The sequence below is a fragment of the Lissotriton vulgaris genome, unplaced genomic scaffold (assembly GCF_964263255.1).
Source record: "Lissotriton vulgaris unplaced genomic scaffold, aLisVul1.2 SCAFFOLD_1262, whole genome shotgun sequence".
In the NCBI taxonomy this organism is placed as follows: domain Eukaryota; kingdom Metazoa; phylum Chordata; class Amphibia; order Caudata; family Salamandridae; genus Lissotriton; species Lissotriton vulgaris.
The window spans coordinates 597,685-620,124 of record NW_028244738.1 but is presented as its reverse complement, the minus strand read 5'-3'; the positions used below and the strand labels follow the sequence as shown (position 1 = coordinate 620,124).

Here is a 22,440-nt window from a genome sequence, read left to right as displayed (position 1 = left end):
CAAAAAATGGAGACATGTATTTGGAAGAGAGATATCCAAAGATATATTTAGAGGACTGCTAGTTGTTGATATAGAAGATGCAATTGGGAATTTGTGCTGTGCAAAAGCAAGCTCAGATGTATGCAAAAGTTCCGCTCTCAGATCCTATGCCAGACCTTGCCTTTTATATCTGGAAGGCCAGTTTAGTCTTTTTTTTGCTTGTTAAGAGGTACCCTGCTTCCTGTGTTGGTTCTTGTGGTTGCTAGTGGTGCTTTCCAAGGCATTTTGCTGTTTGGGTCATGAGGGTTTCTGTTGGCGAAATCTTGATACATCAAAAAGATTTTTAATGGTACCATTTGTTAGTTAATGCCAGCTTTGTTGCTCATTTAACTAGTGGCAGCCAGTCAGCCTGAACCAATATTCTCAAGTACATTTTAAAGACAAGGTTATTCCCTGACTGCACTAAAGCTGTGAGAGTTTCTTTGACTTTTCATTCTGGTTAACATAGTACTGCCATGTTTTTAATTGCAGGGTGTTTCCTGGAAACATCTGTAGTCCAAATAATCCATCTGCTGGGGGCCATGGCTCGGCTTGAACAGTGTCCGTTCAACTTTACTGTCCTGGACCTTAACACCTGTTCTGTGTGGATATGGGATGAGTCATGAATGGAAAAGTGAGTGCACTAACTGACTGTAGGACCCCCTGCTGCTGTCATTGAGAACAAGGCCATGATATTGTACTTCACTGAAAAGAGTGTGTGTGTCTTAAATCACGTAAGGCTGTGTTTCTACTAAAAGGTGTACCAAAAGAAGCCAACTTTTCTGGCCACTGAGAACAGTGACCTCACCGATGCAAAAAAAAGCAGTGGGTTAGCAGAAGTTAGATCACACATCATTTGAACACTTTCTGATGCCATTACAGTGTTGTGTTTGTTCCTTGGACCCTTAATAACATCCTACTTCCTGCAGAGGGTCTAGGACAAAACAGTAAGTAAACAAAGCTCTTGGAGCAAGAATTACTTCCTTCTCCGACCCCTCCGTTCATGACTCCAGAGATCAGGAATGGCAAGAGCAGTGCTATTGTAGAAGGGAGCAAGTCCGAGGTAGCAACTGCTACTCACGACTGCCCCGATTAATGTACATGGAGCTACTTGGCTTAAACTCCCCAGGTTTCTGGACCATGAATAGCTCAGTGTGTACGTGGTCTATTGCAACAGCAATTGATGGCCTGTTAGGACAACCATATGACATGGATGACCGGCTAAAGAATGGATATTTTCATTTCTCACCTCACACGTCTACGCTTAAATGGTCTGGGTTTCATCTAACCACATTTGTCGATCCCCCCCCCTCTGTTACCATCGGCCCTCCCATCTTGTCATACCATTTTCTCCATTCTGTTGGTTCTTTTCCTTTGTCACCTCAAGAAAAAGAAAGTACATATTTTCTCTGCATGCTATCACAGACCTCGAAAGTGTTGGCACAAGACGGATGTCATTTTGTAAAATGTAATGCATTTTAAAAACATGTTTACATGACTTCTCTTGGTTTCTTAGTAAAATCAATGCTCCTCTGAATGATGTATTCCATTTATTTTTGCCAAAAGTAGCTTGCGTCATAGTAGGCTACATTGGAACCAGCAAATAGGCTAAAACTAAATTTACATTTACAGGACACATATTGCTGCAAGTTCTCTTTTTCTTTTTTGCAACTCTACTAAATACTCTAGCTAAATCCTTGAAGATTACAAGTGTAAAAACACTGCTCAGAACAAAAAAGTCCAAACCTTAGAATAAGTTAAACATATATTTATTTTAAAAATAGGTATATAAAAGTACACACAATAAATGTATAAAATAATAAAATACAGTCACTTAGCTTTCGTAGAATTGACAAACATATACTGTAACATTCAGATTCATAATACGGACTTTATAATCTCTTTGAGCGCAAGTAGTATCAAATTGTAACAATGACTTATTTTACATGCGGTTTACCAAGTCGTCTCTATATAAAAGGTGCCTTGGCATCTCTGTAGTGCATTTTGCAGAATAAATTCTGGCGCAACAGGTACAGCAAGAACTGCAAGTACAGCCGAAACTTGGAATGAAATACCCAGCAAGAAGTAAAATTTGGAAAAGCACTGAGATTTTTGGATCTGCACAAAGGATTATTAATGGGATTACAAATCAAATAACGGAGAGTATGTAGCCTGGAATCTGAAGTATGCTGGTCTTGGACCTAACGGGTGGGGGTGGACAAGTGGCAACAGTTTGCAGGGAAAGTGGCAACAGTTTGCAAAACAACTTTACAGTAAAGAGTTCCCTCCCTGGGGCTTCAGAACTTTGAAAGAAAGTACCTGGGCAGCCCCCGAAGCTGGAGGAAAGGGGGTCAGGCAGAAAGATAGCAATCAGCAACACCTCTTATTTTGGGCGTTTTGGGTGTGCAGGCTTGACAAAGGATTTACATAGCTATGTGGGGTGTAAGAAGAAGCACTGAGAGTGGTGTTTTAAAGGCCATTTCAAAGGATAAGCTTTGAACCTGCCTAGTAATAAGCATATTCGCTTAACCATGATACACACTACTGTCACTGAAGGCGGAGGTTTTCCACTTTAACCCCTTCCATGCTCATGACGGAACGGTTCCGTCATGAGCGTCGGTTGAGCTGTGCTCATGACGGAACCGTTCCGTCATGGTTCTATTGGTTCTTTAGAACCTTCAGCACAGCGCGAAAATTCGCGCCGCGCTGAAGGGGTTAAAAAGAGGGTTAGGCCACAGTGCGGAGATTCAAAACACTCAATTGTCGGTGTTTTAATGCTTATTATAAGTTCTAGTGTAGGCGGAGGACAATTGTAGAAACATGTTCGTCCGATCATCCAAGGCCCTGAATTCAATAATAACCACTGTAGGGCAGAGCAGGGACAGTTTTCTGCTAGCAGCTAAATCCCTCTGACCCCAAAAGAACAATTGCAATAGTTTGATTCCTTTCTTTCACCAAGAAAGGGGGTCATTTAAAATAAAAAGGCATTTTAGCAACAAAAAAATTCAACTTTAATAGGACGTATTTCAAAAGGTAAACTCCAACCAAGCCACAATGCACAAAAAAACAAAATCAAGCATGCCAGTTTTCAGAGGAATGTTTTACATAGAGGTCGGTAAGGTGGCATGCTGCTGCTCTATTTGCATCAAATAAACTATGCAACTCGCAAAGTATTCTAGAAAAACTGTTTCAAATAGGTTTATCCAACTTAACAGAAATGCTCTACTACTATAAACAAAAATGCACTGTTTCCAGTCTTGTCATTAAGGCGTTCTAAGCTTACAGTTCAAAACAAAAAGGAAATCAGAACGTTTGCTATCCCACTAGAAACATACTCTTTGGGTGTTTAGTTTGAAAGCCATCTAAAGATCATAAATGGTTCCATCTGGTGGTAACCTTCCGATTAAGTGTCCTATAGGTTCTAAAATGAAGGTGTCATCCTGCAAGACAGGTTGTAGCTTTGTTACTTTTTTTTTTGTTGCAAAAAGTTTGATTTTTTTTGTGTGGTTAATACAATATTTGATTGATTCCCTAGTTGCAGACACGTATTCTTTATGCTCATAAAAAGTTTAGAACAGTCTCATTAGTTTCATTTAAGAATCAACGCTACAGTTCAAACTGTCCTTTTCGTCACAATAGTAAAATTTTCTTTGGATATTGCACTCGTCGATGTAAGAGATAGTAGAATGCAGGTAAAGGCATGCCCATCTGGGAACCCTGGTACCCAGAACACACCCTGGGTGGATCACTTTGCTGGAGTATCTCTACCATCTTTTGTGCACTATCAGTCTTTCTACGAATGAAGGCCAGAGTTCAAATCTTGAGGATTTAGAAGCTGTCCTACATGGACTCACTGTAGCAGTGGAGAGAACTATGGGGATTTTGTAGATGTTATGATCCACTCTAGGATGATGAGTAGTTTTTCCGGCCCACCATCTAGGCTACGGACTACAGCACCAAGATGCTCCTTGGAGCGATAGAATGAGCTTTACAAAAGCTGTTTTACATTTACATTTACATAGCGGAAGCTATAATAATAACTCGCTCATCTTCTAGTGATTTACCTGAAAGCCAAGGCTTGGCAAGTCACGTAGGGAAGTCACCTGGTATCTCAAGGGCTCCTCTGCGGACATCTTTTATGAGAAAATTCAAGGAAACAGACAGTTATTATGGGATTAGCCCACGGTGTCTGCCAGCATAAAGTGTCTGCACAGGCAGTATATATAAATATTTGTTGATTCCATCTGGTGCAACCCCATTGTATTACATGTGTTGCTCTATGATGTGTGAGGGGAATGGGAGGGGGTAGATATGGAAGCAGGGCCCCAAATTTTAACTCAGAAATCCACTGTAAACTTGTAGACACAGAAATCACCTCCCATAGGCCAAGCACTAGCCTATCAGTAGATGGCTAAGTTACCTGTACTGTACAAAGAATTTTCTATACAAGAGCATAGATATCAAAATGAATTTCAGCTCACACATCTAAGGTGTAGAAAAATGTAACCAGCATCTTAAGATGAAGATTGAATAAAAGTACCCGTCTACTACAAAGCAAGAACTTTAATACAGGTTCTGGGGATAACTACAGACCCACTCAGATCCCTGTTGCACCGAAGAATGAGGTAAGGGCACAGCAGCATTTGTCCCGCTAAAGAGGGGACTCAAATAGGCACTCATGTGTGCATGCTAGGAAAACCCTTGGAATATCCAGCAGTAGCTGTGGAACATGGAACTGACAATGTTTACTTTGTCATAGAAATAAATTATACATTACAAATATTTTATATTTGAATGTCAAATACAATAAACATATGCAATTTGTCTTACCACATTTTTAAAACATAGCAGTATTTTTACAAAAACTACAATTCTTTTCAAGCATCATTTAGGATCTCTCTGCTCTATACAGTTTTAGTTTCAGGTTAGTGCAGTAAGTGCAATGAGATAAAGTTTGGGCAAAGTGGAAATGATAAAAAGACATGGAAGTGTGGGAATAAGAGGACTAACAATCGTAAACCGCATTGGTTGAAAAGTTGTGTCTGTTCTGCCTTTGCCATAAGCTGAGATTTGGCAAGTGAACAACCCTGCCATCTTGTCCTTTGCTCTTTTTTTCCATTGCAGTTTTTAGGCCTCGTGTTTTTCCAATTATAGGGCTCCCATTATATCAAGATTGGCCGGGCATGGGACTTCTCACCCTACCACCTAGCTTATATACTTTCTTGGGGTCAGTCATGAGCACAACTGAAGCTCTGGTAAAATAGGAAATCCATAACAAACCCAAGCCCAGGAAATTCTTGCATTATTGAAAATGGTTAGCCTAGTCTGTAGATTATCAACGCCAGCAGTGTTTGGAATGTCAGACATTTGGCAATATGTGGCGGGTACGAGGTCATGACAGCCCTGAGGTAGTCTGGGGTAGGATAGCGTTTCGGTACCAAAAAGTAAGAGCCATTTGAAAGCCGTCGGCTACAAAAAGGTCAAAGGGCACTCACGTGCTGTGGGATAGCACTGTCCTGGAGTACTGCAAGGCATATTAGCTCTTATGTACCATGGAATAGGTGAGGCCTAGTGCAGCGGATTTGAAAGCCTTGGAATACCATCTGCTGTAAGAGCAGAACAGTACTTGCATATACTGGGATCTCGTGGTGCATGAGAGCCTCCAGCAGTAGTGATGGTCTAGGTCTTGGGTGCCTCGGAGCACTTGGGTAGCGTGCGATACAATAGCTTGGAATATGGCATAGAATTATGCCCCCCGAGAAAGGCAGGGCACTGAACCAATTTCTTGCTTTGTTTCTTACAGAGAATAAATATCACTGGATTGTACATGAGCCCGCTTTGTTAAGGTGGTTTCTTGTTCGATTTTCTTAACAAAGAGCTGGCAGCAGCCAGAGCCCCTCCCTGGACAAAACGAACAAAATAATCTCCAGCCAAGGGTCCCACAGCATAAAGTCCTTCTTCCTGAGTGCATTCATATGTGAACTGGTCAATGTCAATAGGGTTTCTTTTGGAGATGGACGATTTCTCATTATCTACTGCCAAGTGGACACCATTGTTGGGCAAGAAGGAAAGATTTGGGTTGGATCCAATCAGAACCAGTGCCATGGAAATGTTATAGACCACTTGATGCCCACTTTTGTCCTGAAAGACACACTTCTTGTCATCTTCAAAACGCACAACAAAATGTTCGGGAAGGCTGATATAGCCTTTATACTGCCCAGAGTCCAAGATAGACTGTTCCTTCATCATCTGGTGAACTTTGTGATATTCTGGATACATCATTTGAGGCAGCTGATTAAATATGAGGCCTGGGTCATTCACCTTTCTGCGGAAGGCATGGACCACAGGAATGTTGCAGTGGTGTGCAAAGAGAACAGCATCAGCTGCAGTCAGCCCTGCACCGATTATCAGGACAGGGTCCGAGTTTGGATCAACATTTTGCTTCCTCACAGCTTCTTCCAGGTCAGAGATTTGATGCGAGATAAAAGGAAGGTCCTCTCCTTTGACACCGAGCCATGAGGGACTGTCAAACATGCCAGTTGCCAAGACCACATTCTCCGCATGTATGGAGAAGGGTTGCAGTCGGTCACTCTCCATCTTCAGGAACCCATTAACCTGAAAGATTTCCTTGTTCTTGTTGGCAATGGATGTATTGTTCAGTTGTTCCTCCAGATCAAATGTGGAGCCGAGCTCTGTGGGAGCATCTTCGTTCTTGTACATGAAGTTAGTACCAGTGTGGACTTTCCTAACCGACGTCACCACGCTTCCTGAGATGAAGTTTTGCTGCAGGCTTTTCTTCTTAACATAATGCTGATAATACTGAGCAATGTCTCTTGCTGTGGCTCTGTCATTTCTCAGGTGCCTGTTTGAAAAAAGAGACAAGATAAAGTACACTGTAAGTACCACACAAGAACACCCTATGATCCAACAAATTGACAATCAAATAGCACTGAATTATACTGTCCAAAAGAGTAGTTGGCGCTTTGATCACTTTTTTGGGTCTCAGAAGACAAAATAGTTTTTAAATGCAAATGAAAGCCAAACATTCAAATCAGTATGGAACTAGAATCTCCATTTTATTTTACACTTGGGAGCAAAGTTCAACTTTCAAAGCACTAACCTATGGTAACAGCTGAAATGAAGTGGAAAAGGCTGATCAAAAATGCAAGACCCTACAGGGCCAGTTTTTTTAAGACTGACATATTTCACACCTAAAGAGGTCTATTGCAGAAAGGGTTGAATATGAAGTGGCGTTTTGGATGGCCAGAAGAAACACGTTATGTCCTATTATATTTTTGCATAGAGACCCCGTCATGAATCTGGTTATATATCCAAAATATAGACAGTTTAGTTCACAGTTGTGGAAGAGAAGACATTTAGAGAATTGCCAAGAATGCATACTATCATCTATTCTGTGATCTATATGCTGCTGTATATTAAGAAAAGTCCTATACTCTCTGGCATGAATGCATATTCATAGACCCAGAACACTGGATTCGAACCATACCCAACTCAGGTCAGACATTTTTATTTGACATTAAAACAAATGCACAACACATTTTATCTAGTTGACAATGGGGACTTTATTTTTAACATGCGCGTCAATGAGCAGGAAGGGCGTAATATACTGCTTTGTGTGAAGTCTCTTAAAGAGACTAAATCTTGGAGAGATGTACTACATATTGCTGAAATCTTATTCAGCTACTTTCAGAGCAGTGAAATGGTTGCAGAACTGTACCGCTTCAAATAAATTACGACTTGTAAAAGCCGGCACACACTTCATGTGTGATGGCGTTTTAGAATCTTTCAATATAATCGTGGTAGGTGGATGTGCACTGCCGATTTGATTATTGTCTATACTTATTTTACGTGCTCCAAGGTATCACTCACTACTCTAGAGTGTGTATAATAATGTCTAGGTAAGCAGAACATGGGACTTTGATCTGTCTCCCTGGGCACAGTATGTGCTGTTAATCCAGCTGGGTATTAAAAATTGTATTAACAATCTTGTTTTTTCATCTTTCCCTTTACTCCCAATGCATTTTGGCACACAGCGCCTTTATCAAGGGATTGATCTGTCAAAAGAACGATAATACATATTATTAAGTAATGTGCTTTGCTTACTTAGAATCTTTCCCACTGGCATGAACATCTTAAGGATTTTGGAGGCCCTGGGCGAAACATATTTTGGTGGCCCGTGTTGGGAAAAGCTTTGAATTTATGATCTAGTTTGTAGAAACAGGAGAGTGAGGAATAGGTAAAGGGAAACGTCCTCTTCCCCAATAGACCAGTAGCAACAACGTGGACGACCCACAGGTAAGTGTTTACACTTGTGATGACTCAATATGATGTAACAGAGTATCGACATCCAATAGATTTATAAAAAAGACCCCTCACCCACCAACCTAGTTGGTGGCATACTTCATCATTGGGGTCCCAACTGGGCAGACGAATGCAAGCCAGCTGTGCTTCGACACCAGACTACAGCGGAGCAGGTTTTTGTTGTTTAGTGAGGTGTGCCCTCAGAGGGTGGGGAGGGGAAAAATGTCTCTAAGGAATACCCAAATGAAAAAATCCGGTCAAGAACACAAGTTAGTATGGTGGGAGACCATCCTTGAAGAATGTCTGACTACAGGAGGCTCCCCCTTGCAGAATCCATCGGATCCTTTTTAGCTTGGCTGATATTTCAACTATTAAGTGGGTCCCAAGTACGGTTCTTCCACTACATACTCAGCACACCTTAGCGTGTGTGCTGATATTTAACTCACGTGACTACCTTCACTTTTGTAGCCACCTCACTATTTTCCAGGCTACCTTGGTCCTGAAGAAAGCCTTATGATTACCGGAAAAGGCTGAAACATTTTTTGACCTACACTTCAGGGATATTGAAGTACCATGCTTATCTTTGCTGTATCCCTGCCTTAGTTTTTAATCATGTCCTAAGGCACTAAAAATAAAGTTTTTCCATTTGGGTATTCCTTAAAGACATTTTACACTTACCACCCTCTGAGCACACACCGCACTAAACAAAAACCCGCTCCGCTGTAGTCAGGCGTCGAAGCACAGCTGGGTTGCATTCGGCTGCCCAGCTGGGATCCCAATAATGAAGCATGCCAACATCTAGGTTGGCCAGTTTCAGGTCATTCATGGCCTTTTTGGCCAGTCGACTGACCGTGCACAGGCACACACTTCGAAATGTGTTTACATCTAATATCCAGGAATAGTTGTGTGTTTTTTCAATATTGTAACACAGCAGCAGCTCACTAGTATAACTGCATGTAATCTCTGTGACACCCTCTCATTTCGCATGTGGAAGATCCTGTTTTGATCTTAAAGTAAACTTTTTATGGATTTTGCATGAAACACCAACACATTTCTCTGCAAAAGGTCTATAATAGATTCTCACACGTCACTCACATTAAAAAATAAATTACAGGAAAGTGGTATTTAAAACAGTCTGCTTAAGAGTTATTCATGGTCTTCAGGGTCATCAGAGTAAGTCTTCAGAACAGAGCTGGCTCTATCAGGGGGCCACTGAAAGGCTTGGACACTGGGCCAGATCTCACTTTGCCCGGGCCTTAAAATGTCTCTGCCCACTGGTACCAATGTGAGGTCCAGAAATTAAATAACTCAGGTGCACCGGCTAACCAAAACCCCACAAGTTTTGGTTAATACTGAAAATGTATGAATATATGCTCAGTTTTCTTCGAAATAAGGCGTTCAACTATGCTGCAGTAAAAGGGGGTAAAACCTACGTAATGGTTTACCCCCTTTCACTCCCAAATCTCCTTTGCCTGAAAGCAGCAGCCTGTATTAGCCTGGGCCCCACCACCACCATACTACAGGAAGTCTCACAGAGTAACTTGTACAGAAAGCGGTCCCTGCACCTGCTGATGTACAGTCTCAATCCCTTCCTTCCAGATGTCTTTCTAGATCCCTCAGCTCAGCTATTGGAGTATTTGGAGCAATAGCATTACCCTATGTTCAATGTACTATGTGGTATCACATCAGCATGAAAATTGTTCTAAGAGGCAGCATTTCCAGGATGGTAACTTTAAGGAGTTTATCATTGTGGATTATTGTGATATGTCTACCCTGCAGGCCGTCCAGAGACAGCTCCGCTTTCTCCATGGCCCAAGTCTCTGGGGCCTGCAAGCGACTGGATACCCTATCAGGTGATTAGCCTGGTTTTATTGATCCTGATTGATATGGACTCCTGCTCATCATTAGACTGGTAGATTTTTACTCCTTGTGTATTCTATGCTTGAAGTTGTAGCCCTTGCTTCCATCTTAGAAATATTTGGCTCTCCTACGCTCCTCCACACTGGAACGTTGTAAGTGCCTCAAAGAAACAATCAATTCTTGTATCCAGAAAGAGTAAATCATGCTATGGCACACCATGCGCTTCACGTTTTAATCAGATGAAACATTTAAAGTGAGATGTCACCTTCTCTTTCTTCTGACCCAGTCCTTAAAGGGGAGATCGGGTAGGCCCATCCAATCGCCACGGCTGAGTGTGATCATGGATCCTTCAATGGACTAAAATAAAACAGAAATATCACAAATCAGGCTCTCAGCAACAATCCCATCAGGTCTGTCCTCGGTAGCTTGGACAGTGCTTTATGGGGTTCTCAAATAACCTCTCTTGCAAGGGTTTTAGTAGCATGCTCACAAGGAACGAAAACAGACAATCGAGATTTCATTTCCAAAATGTAAAATAACACATATACAAATATAGGAATATGGCGACTAAAACAAAGCAATGCAACTCTGAAGAACTAGGAGAGGTGTTTGCAAAGACAAACTGGGCCAGGAATGGATAGTGATAAGAAAAATGGAGCAAACGTAAATAATCAACAATTTGAGGATCTTTCGGCGTTGTATTCCTGAAGCAAGCTATACAGAAATGATTAGAGGAGAATCAATTGGGAGAATCTAACAGTGTGCTAAATAAACATGATGTAAACGCGGTCATGTCATTCAAATTATTTGTGGCAAATACCAATAAGCATATCGAAGGACAAAACAACAGCGACCCATGGACCTTCCAACAGAATAGGTAGGGGCTACGACAGGCCCATAGTGTTACTTACGTTCCAAGCCCCGCCTGGAGGGCTTTGGCCCAGGACTAGGTGTGGAACTGCCCGCTCAGGCTCATGCCACCAGGTCAGCATGGACTCCGCGCTGCTACCCATATCAGTGTCCGGCCTCAACAGGGTGTCAAACAGAAGAGCAACCGGGCTGGAAGATCGTCCCTCCAGGCCTTCCGAGAGATGCTGCAGATCCTGGAAAACAAACAGGAGTCACGGTAAGAAGCCGAGCCTACAAGATTCAGTGCATTGATTCACATGGACATTCTGAATAGGTGGGCCAGAAAAGAAAGAGATTTTGAACCAGAAGCTAAACCGACACCTGTGCGGCATCCATGCACTGAGTGGCAACGTATACAGCATAAGATACTTACTCTGCACAGCCAAGCTATGTGGGACCGGAAAAACTGAATGTGCCCCAAGAGTCAAGATACTAGTATAAAATTACATTCATCAAGTGTCAAGAAGTTTCCTGGTGCTCCGTATACAGGGAACTGTTTTAACAGCTTGTTCTTCGTGCCACTATGTATGATCTTATGTACTGAATTGTGCCCTTTTCATCTATGCAATATGTGATCAAATGGGGATTCGAACATATGGATGAAAATGTGTGTAAATAAATTGAACCTTGGGAGATTTTTTTTGGTGTAAGGGATGTGAATTCATTGGCAATTGGTAACGTAGAAGTGCCTAAAAATGATTTGGCGTTCAGCAGTTTACCCAGACCTTTGTCTAAAGAGGTCTTACTGGATGGAAACTGTTATTGGTTCATTTTAAAACAGCCTCAATGAACCAGCGCCACCCCTCTGGGGATATACTTATAAAGCACATGTTCCATCAGATGAAATTGGTGCAGGAAGTAAAAGTGATGCCAGAGTCTAAAGTGAAACAGCATACAACAATGTCTCAACAGGTAGTACTATAGTAATAATTCGTACAAAGTAAACTAATTGCGAAGCCCCACTAAGTCTCTATAAAGAGCTCATGCCAAAAAACAAAATTATATAAAAAAATAAAAAAAAGCTGAACAAACTTGAACTTTAGTTAATAAAACAGCAAAAACTGGACTGGACCCTAGCAAAGATTAATGGAAGCTCTAATAGATCATGGCACAACTTTTAAGTTTCCAAAGCCAGAGTTTTACAATTGGCAACAGTCGGGTAACTCCGAGGCACAAGTACTTTCACAAACCGCTACAACTGCTCAAAAACAACTTTAAAAGCTTCTGAATGGTCAAAAAAAGAGAAGTAAAACTGTCTTTTAAAGTCGTGTCTGCTGAACAGATACTAGCACGAAGTTTTGCTTCACAACTTTGGAACTATAAATATAAACCGCCCGGTTCTCTCAAGTTACTCCTGCTGTGTCTGGCATCCCGAGGTTTCTAGAACTTTCTTGTCATCAAATGCAACTTTCATTTGGAAATGTACATACGGGTGGTCCAACAGAGTCTTGGACTGTTGCACTGCAAGGGGTCTGTGAAAGATTGAAATTGTAGGAGAATATGTTTTCTGGCCATTTGACAACATTCAATGCACAATTATCTTCCTTTTCAGCGGCAACTTGTCCAGAAAGTTGCATCGCGTTCTCAACATGGCTTGAGCTGCCACCAAATGATATGCACTTCCTGTTTTATATTGGGCTTGGCACAGTCAGCGCGGGAGCAGGATGCTTTAGACTCAGCTGCTCTGCCTACTTCAACAGAAGGAGATTTTTTGTCAAGTCATTCTTACATAAGAGTAACTTTGCCTCGTCATTCTGTCGGCCAAATATTGCATGTGAACTATTGCAAGCTAGAAGAGCCCGTTTCCAAGAATGCTGCCAGCTGGATCACTGATCGTAAATGTCTTCCTTTACCGTAAATGAACCATCCACATTTTTATAATTCCTTCATACACCAGAATGTTTATTTTAGTCACCTCTCCACACCTCAAGGCACGCACATCGGGCGCACCTTCCCAAAATCTGTATTCATTGTGTGTCATTCAAAGGATGAATAATTAAGTATTTAATAAAGTACGTTTTATAGCTAGGTTGTTTAAATTAACTAGGTTTCTGAGAAGATTATAACAAAGAAAGGTGGCTGGCACACTTGCGCAAGCTTATTACTGACGACTTTGATCAAATTGTAGGTCATACATATTTTGGTCTGATCAGCAATTTTACCTGATGAAACAGATGCCCACTGGAGATAGTGTGATTTATTCTAGATGTGAAGGTGAGCTTGGCCATCAATGTGCAATTTGAAAACTACTCACACATCTGGCTGTACCAGTGTCTTTTGCTGTACATGGTGACTCCTTTCTTAATTCTGCACGTTCTATTAAAGATTTTCTATTGAGAGAAAAGTAATGGGTATAGATACTATCTTTGTTATAAGTGATGTTGTTTCAATGAACATATGGATCTTCCCTCTATCATAATTCCTATACACCAGGGTGTTTGGTGAAGGAATTATATAATGTATATAGAGGAGCTTCGGCTCTTCGTTTGTTTATTTATAGCCCTGATGAAGTCAGTGATGTAAGAACATAGTTTTCTGACGAAAAACGTGTTGGCTCATTTTGAAGGCAATAACTGAAGATGAGAGACTTTGAAAACGAAGAATATTGAAGAAATAAATCAAATTTGAATACAACAGGAATTGGATACATCTTTTCTTCACATGTTGGTGCTCGGAAAATTGTGTTGGTAGGTTTCTGAGAAGGTTGTACCTTAGAATGGAGCGAAAGGGGGAGATGGCCTCGAATAATTCCATTTAACAAAAAGGTACACTGGCCATGAACTTCACCCTGGAAAAAGCACCCCTTGGACCTGCTGAAGGAACATGATAAACTCGGAAGTGGATGGGTGCCCACCGCTTCTAAGTGCTATCTCAAATTTACACTTGTAAGTCTTCGGGGCTTGTGTTTTGTGTTTGTGGTTTCGTACATTGTCAGTAAATGTTACTCTTTTGGTGTGTTTTCTTTTTGTGGGTGATGTGATGTTATCAAGGAAACATTTTAGAAAGTCTAAATACATAAACACACCCTTCGCAAAACTCGTGTTATGCATATTTTAGACAGAATGATGCAGAAGTGTTAATATTGTAGCCCACTGTAGGGTTACATGTCATGTGGGTAAATAAATGAGGTCAGAAGTGTAAAAAAGCATCTCTAAGTGCATGGGCGGCAGTGCCAGTAATGCACAAATAGGCCTTTCAGTACTTGAAGTATGAATATTGGGAAGATAACCAATCATGTGAACCATTATAGGAAACAATGGCACATATGCACTACTAGTAGTTTTTTAAAAATATATAGCAATAACGAGGAGGACCAATTTTTCCCTTGGTCTTTCGAAGCAAGACCAATGGTGATTTGGCGTCATTAAAAGACATTATGACACTGAATTCAATTTATTGTTTGTAATTTCATAGGCAGGAACAGAAAACTAATTGGTAAAACACACCTTTTTCAATATCTGACTGATAGGTCACCACACAAAAACACTGCATGTTTGAATTTTGCACTTTTTAGGATAAACTCGTATTTGACCTAATTTCAGTGGGTACATTATTTTTTTCAGGTGATACTTTTTCCTGTAATGAGGAGTTTCCTGGCAGTAGGGTCGGACTCTTATTCTTTTCATACTTTTGCTAGAACCGTGTAAAGTCTCAGGAATTCCAAGTTAATCCCAGATTTTAAAAAATTATTTTAGGAGTGTTTTCCCTGAAACCTCTTCCCCATTGAACCTATGTCACCTGCCCTCGTGTTCATTACTAAAAATGGTTACATTATTGCTAACTCTTAATACTTACTGCAACTTTCCCTATTTGTTTTAAAATTTTCGAGTGTATGGACTGAAAATAACAAAGGTCACACCCTCGGATGAATCATAAACGAGCAATAACAGAGGTCTAAATCAGAACTCCTGCTATTGTTAGGAGAGGCTGCAAGGGCTTCTTTGGCTTATGTTGTTGTAATACTTTATTCGATATTTCATATCATAAAAGTGGCTTATGAGGTTTAATACTGGAGAAGAAAGAAAATACATTCTACAACAATAGCCGCGAGATTTATGGATCACAAACTGATGTGAGAGGAGATATAAGGTCCAAAGCTTGAGGGCATGCGTTTATCAGGTCTTTCAACGCATGGCCTTGAAAGAATGGCTGGAGCTAGCGCAGGTCTGCGATCTGTTAAACGCGAAGGACAGCCCCACTGATGCTATTAAAGAGATTGCTTCTCACTCTTAGGTCTCAGTGAGAATTGACAAATTAAAGGAATAGTTTGAACATATATTACAATTTAGAAAATTCTGTAAGAGATTTTTTTACAGTGCCAAAGTTGTCACCTCTACCCAAGAGGAACTGACGGATTTCACTACCATCCATCTACCTTAATGGCATGGGATTACACTGTACTTTTTGACAACACTCTTAAGAACCGGCATTGTGGAAACTCACAGAAGCTATATCTGTATCGTTTCAAGAGGAGGGGTCTAGCAGGACACATATGAGGACGTGGCCTAGCATTAAGAGCTGTCTACTGTGGAACTGGTAACCCAGGCTTGAATCCTGGCCTCAGCTCAGCATTTTGGGCAAGTTACTTAATCTCCCTCTGCCTAAAGAAGTGTAACTGTCGGACTGTCTAGTAAATCACTCTAATGCCCCTGGGCCAGGTTTGTGGTACATAAAACTACAAAAAAAGGTAAATGTAAACAGCCTCCTGCCTGCTCCAGTTCTCAGTTATACAAATGCTACAAAGTCCAGTTTCCAGGAAAGTTTTGTTTCAAAAACATGCAGAGCGGCAAGTCAGTTGGATTAAAAGTCTGGTGATGCAGCACCGTGTGATTGCAAAGGAATGCGACATCATTTTCGCTTCCACTATTGTTTAGGTGCAATGACCTCTTTGCACCAAAATGCCATTGCGTCATGCAGTCAGAATGAAAGCTAACAATAATCTCCGTTCTATTCCGGTTCATGGGTACTGAGTAGCTTGCTGGGAGGTTTGCCAAGTCCTGCGGCGAGTCATCGTTACTAGCTTCTTCACAGAGAACAGCAGCTCACTCCTCAATGCCCAGTCTTACCGATGAACAATGCAATCATTTTAACATAGTTAAGTGCACGATTCTTGCATTGATTACTCTAGATCACTCTTCTAACCACTTTGAACAATGCCCTAACTTTTTTTAAACTCTGGCGTAAAAACGGAGCTAAAGAGACACAAAACTACTCTATGTGTGCTCTATTCCTGGCTGTTTTCGGTCATCCAAATGTTGCTTTCCTGCATAAATAAATGTCAGAATAAAACATGGCCAATGTTTGCACAGACATCAGAAACTGGCAGACACCATAAGCTTTTGTCAATTTCAATTTGTAAAGCTTTATTCGACATTTGTCATAAAAGCATCCTTCCTATCCCTAATACAATAAATACTATATTTAAAAATAATTTTAAAACACATATTAAACATTTTGACAGCCGAATATTACATGATAAATACAATACAGTTAAAATTCAGATCATTTCTATAAAAAGAGACAATTCATACAATGCAATAGGAAAATTTAAGACAACACTATTTCATAATACATTAACATTTGTCTTTAAAGTACGTGTGCGTATTGACCATGCCCAGGCAAGAAATTTGGCTACGGCAACTACAAAAAGTGTTGAGCTATCCGTTTCAAGTTTTTGTCATACCAATCCTTCTATACAAAGCCTTCACTAAACCTACAATCCTGAGTGGACTGCAGTGGTACTCAAGGGTGCACTCTGCCGTCTCAAGGCGCGGTTGAAGATGCTTGTGTGAAGCTCTACAGTTTGCGCCAGAATCTGGAATCCAAACTTGATTTCGCACCTTGGACAGGGAGACAAACGCACAACACAACCAGGGTATCCACCATGCCAAGGTGCATAACTTTACAGGAGAAAGGGGTCCCAGTAAGAACATACGATAATAACAAACAATTCAAGACAATCAATTCACAAGAAAGAAAGGAGAAATCATAAATTATTAAGGTGAGAGATGTCGTTTAATCACATCCTCATCTATGCATGAATGTTGTAGATTCACTTCATTACAATTGCATATCAAAACGTATTGTGCCCAGAAAGGGGGGGAATGGGGGTGGGAAGGTGTTTAGTGAGGAATAAAGGTAAAGTGAAAAGTTTCAAAGATTATAGTGTGGTCACAGCATAAATAGTTGACGTCACACAGGTAAGTTAATAAAGTACATGAAAAAAATAGTTCGGATCCTATCCCATATGTCAGAACACAGTAACAATGATTCAGTTTGTTCATGGGTAGGAGGGAATGTAGACAGTCGACGTTTCGACCTCTTGAAACACGTAGGTTATGTTGCACCTTACACTGGGGTCTTCATCAGGACGGGAAAGGTGTGGTGGGGACGGGTGGGGCACCGAAAACCAGCCACAAGGTGGCGTTAATTGCACAATGATGATTGGGCCCGTGGGCTCCTCACAGTGTTTGAATCCGGTAGCTTGGTAGCTGTACACGAAATTGATGCACGTGTTACAGGCCAACTAACACATCTTTTTTAACAAAATACTACAAGGCTTGAATATTTATCGTTTCAACACTGTGCGGAGCCCACGGGCCCAATCATCATTCTGCAATTCACGCCACCTTGTGGCTGGTTTTCGGTGCCCCCACCCGTCCCCACCGCACCTTTCCCGTCCTGATGAAGACCCCATTGTAAGGTGCAACATAACCTACGTGTTTCAAGGGGTCGAAACGTCGACTGTCTACATTCCCTCCTACCTATGAACAAACTGAATCATTGTTACTGTGTTCTGACATATGGGATAGGATCCGAACTATTTTTTTCATGTACTTTATTAACTTACCTGTGTGACGTCAAATATTTATGCTGTGACCACACTATAATCTTTGAAACTTTTCACTTTACCTTTATTCCTCACTAAACACCTTCCCACCCCCATTCCCCCCCTTTCTGGGCACAATACGTTTTAATATGCAATTGTAATGAAGTGAATCTACAACATTCATGCATAGATGAGGATGTGATTAAACAACATCTCTCACCTTAATAATTTATGATTTTTCCCTTCTTTCTTGTGAATTGATGGTCTTGAACTGTTTGTTTTTATTGTATGTTCTTACTGGGACCCCTTTCTCCTGTAACGCTAAGTACCCAGGTCTCAGTACAACCGGGTTAACCCTTTTATGTAACTAAGGTGAATAACTTGGTACGATGCAGAAACACTGGTGCTGGTACATACCCGCACACCCATGGTTTTTCGTATTCCTAGGCGAGATACTCCCACATTAAAAGAGTATGCGGTTTAAAATGAGCCGGTAAATGGCTTTGCTTACAATCTAGTTACGCAAATGAGGCCTAGAGCTACAGAGCAAAGGTGTGTCACGTGGGGGAGGCAATTCTAATCTTATGACCATTAAACCTCAAAATGAATAAAGTTCCCTCCCTCCCCAGTAAGCCACAGACTCTGCCACTAACACCCAGACCTAGGCACACTCAACCCCACATGTAAATCAGACTTTGTTCATTAACAGAAACATATCTTGAGGAGAGAGGCTGAGGAAGAAGTGCTGCTCAATGTCCATCACCCTTTTTTCCACCCACCTGGTCTGTAATTGGGCGCTCCGGAGCCTCCTCCAGTTTCCGCTGCAAGATGGGGTTCGAGTGAGTTGCCTCCTCTTTGATGTAGGGTGTGTAGCCAGACAGAAGGTAGGAAAGGCAAATTCCTGAGGGCCCATTTCCTGCAACACAAAAGAAAACAGATTTATTAGTGTTCAATTCTTAAGCATCTGTCTAAATCCTGGGTATCCAATTTAGATCCAGGAGGGTCGGCTACTGTCAGAATTCCAGAGTATTCTTAAAAGATAAATTACATACAACAAATCTCAGTGTATTTGTTACAACGTCACTGGTTATCCTGAAAATCCGGCATGGATTCTGCCCTTGAGGACGTAGTTGGAGGCTCTGGTTCCAACTCATCAAGTGGATAACAGGTGGTTGGTTAATATACAAATCCCTTTTAGTAACCCAGGGCCCAATGAAAGAAAGCATGCCTCTTCGCGGAATTTACTTTTACTCTGGCAGCTACAAATCATACATTCTTTAAGATTCCACTAACAATGAAATATTAAAAGTTGGCGCTACGGGACATTTATAGTTCACAAAAAATATTGCCAGTATACATGTATACAATCAGTGAATATCGATTCAAGTAGGGGCAAGAGATACTCCACTGTAGAAAAAATGTGAAGTTGGAGGGCAGTGACCGTGGATAATAGCAACAATACTTTAAATGCTCTTAAAGCAAGGCAGTGATGGCACACCAATATATTTTTTAAAATATTCAAAGATCTAGCCTCACAGTGCTTTGCTGCCCTCTGCTGTTCGTCTTTAAGGTTGTATAAGATGTGTCACTGATTAATGCACTGATAAATGCACTGATTCTAGCCATCCGGTAGTCTTTGGAGAGGAATCTAGCAGTGGCTGCTGTCGGTTGACCAACTTTTCTTTGAAGGCAGGAATTCGAGAAGTTTGGCAGATATGTCTCAGATCACAGGAGCCTACAGTCTGCACGCTTCTGCTCAACCGCAGTACATTTCTACATATATACCCCTTTTAGTCTCTAAAACATTTCAGCTTAAGATACAAACCAATCACAATACTGTGGCTTGTAAAAATAATACTTAAGACAGCCACCGTGGTACGCAACAATAGAAACATTCATTTCATTTGAACATAAACAGTTACATTTAAAAAACAAAACCTTAGAAACCGTTACGCTTTAAGGCAGCGAGTGTTTGAAAAAAGCTTTTAGACGAAAACGAACTGGTCATAAATGCGTGTCTAACATTTACAGACTGTCGTGAATGCTGTTCGGGAGCTGTCGGTGTCACAAATACTTTGATTTACAAAAGGGGGTGGTGATGAACAGAGTGTCTGAATTGAGCAGACCACTCTTACCCAGTCCAAAGATCACGGCTTGATCCATCACCGTTATTTATCTCACTGCCCCATCCCAGCTCAGAACCTGGCTATATGCAAATCAGTCTGTCCCTGGCCCAGTGCATCATGGGAACAGGGCAGACTAAACTACCAAGCCAATTCTTTACCAGAAAGGAGACAAGCTACCGGGGACCGGTTTCTGGCATTTCAGCCGTCTTCGGCCCGGCTTGCTTGAATCCTGATGGAGCAGTGAGAAAGGGACTCATGTCTGAGTATACCCTGCCACACCTATAGTGGCCAAAATCGATTTACAAAAGGGGGTGGTGATGAACAGAGTGTCTGAATTGAGCAGACCACTCTTACCCAGTCCAAAGATCACGGCTTGATCCATCACCGTTATTTATCTCACTGCCCCATCCCAGCTCAGAACCTGGCTATATGCAAATCAGTCTGTCCCTGGCCCAGTGCATCATGGGAACAGGGCAGACTAAACTACCAAGCCAATTCTTTACCAGAAAGGAGACAAGCTACCGGGGACCGGTTTCTGGCATTTCAGCCGTCTTCGGCCCGGCTTGCTTGAATCCTGATGGAGCAGTGAGAAAGGGACTCATGTCTGAGTATACCCTGCCACACCTATAGTGGCCAAAATCGATTTACAAAAGGGGGTGGTGATGAACAGAGTGTCTGAATTGAGCAGACCACTCTTACCCAGTCCAAAGATCACGGCTTGATCCATCACCGTTATTTATCTCACTGCCCCATCCCAGCTCAGAACCTGGCTATATGCAAATCAGTCTGTCCCTGGCCCAGTGCATCATGGGAACAGGGTAGACTAAACTACCAAGCCAATTCTTTACCAGAAAGGAGACAAGCTACCGGGGACCGGTTTCTGGCATTTCAGCCGTCTTCGGCCCGGCTTGCTTGAATCCTGATGGAGCAGTGAGAAAGGGACTCATGTCTGAGTATACCCTGCCACACCTATAGTGGCCAAAATCGATTTACAAAAGGGGGTGGTGATGAACAGAGTGTCTGAATTGAGCAGACCACTCTTACCCAGTCCAAAGATCACGGCTTGATCCATCACCGTTATTTATCTCACTGCCCCATCCCAGCTCAGAACCTGGCTATATGCAAATCAGTCTGTCCCTGGCCCAGTGCATCATGGGAACAGGGCAGACTAAACTACCAAGCCAATTCTTTACCAGAAAGGAGACAAGCTACCGGGGACCGGTTTCTGGCATTTCAGCCGTCTTCGGCCCGGCTTGCTTGAATCCTGATGGAGCAGTGAGAAAGGGACTCATGTCTGAGTATACCCTGCCACACCTATAGTGGCCAAAATCGATTTACAAAAGGGGGTGGTGATGAACAGAGTGTCTGAATTGAGCAGACCACTCTTACCCAGTCCAAAGATCACGGCTTGATCCATCACCGTTATTTATCTCACTGCCCCATCCCAGCTCAGAACCTGGCTATATGCAAATCAGTCTGTCCCTGGCCCAGTGCATCATGGGAACAGGGCAGACTAAACTACCAAGCCAATTCTTTACCAGAAAGGAGACAAGCTACCGGGGACCGGTTTCTGGCATTTCAGCCGTCTTCGGCCCGGCTTGCTTGAATCCTGATGGAGCAGTGAGAAAGGGACTCATGTCTGAGTATACCCTGCCACACCTATAGTGGCCAAAATCGATTTACAAAAGGGGGTGGTGATGAACAGAGTGTCTGAATTGAGCAGACCACTCTTACCCAGTCCAAAGATCACGGCTTGATCCATCACCGTTATTTATCTCACTGCCCCATCCCAGCTCAGAACCTGGCTATATGCAAATCAGTCTGTCCCTGGCCCAGTGCATCATGGGAACAGGGCAGACTAAACTACCAAGCCAATTCTTTACCAGAAAGGAGACAAGCTACCGGGGACCGGTTTCTGGCATTTCAGCCGTCTTCGGCCCGGCTTGCTTGAATCCTGATGGAGCAGTGAGAAAGGGACTCATGTCTGAGTATACCCTGCCACACCTATAGTGGCCAAAATCGATTTACAAAAGGGGGTGGTGATGAACAGAGTGTCTGAATTGAGCAGACCACTCTTACCCAGTCCAAAGATCACGGCTTGATCCATCACCGTTATTTATCTCACTGCCCCATCCCAGCTCAGAACCTGGCTATATGCAAATCAGTCTGTCCCTGGCCCAGTGCATCATGGGAACAGGGCAGACTAAACTACCAAGCCAATTCTTTACCAGAAAGGAGACAAGCTACCGGGGACCGGTTTCTGGCATTTCAGCCGTCTTCGGCCCGGCTTGCTTGAATCCTGATGGAGCAGTGAGAAAGGGACTCATGTCTGAGTATACCCTGCCACACCTATAGTGGCCAAAATCGATTTACAAA

At 42.1% G+C, this 22,440-nt stretch overlaps 1 protein-coding gene across 1 annotated transcript in view; it reads right to left on the bottom strand.

The window, feature by feature from the left end:
- Positions 1-4,565: 4,565 nt before the first annotated feature.
- The window catches only part of OSGIN1 (oxidative stress induced growth inhibitor 1), a 66,864-nt gene continuing 48,989 nt past the window's right edge, over positions 4,566-22,440 (bottom strand). The window contains exons 3-6 of the mRNA XM_086948893.1: positions 18,718-18,854; positions 11,112-11,303; positions 10,466-10,557; positions 4,566-6,880 (exon numbers count right to left, since the gene is read on the bottom strand). Of these exons, the coding sequence (XP_086805019.1) occupies positions 5,860-6,880; positions 10,466-10,557; positions 11,112-11,303; positions 18,718-18,854 (1,442 nt within the window). The 3' untranslated portion in view covers positions 4,566-5,859. The remainder of the gene's footprint in view (positions 6,881-10,465; positions 10,558-11,111; positions 11,304-18,717; positions 18,855-22,440) is intronic.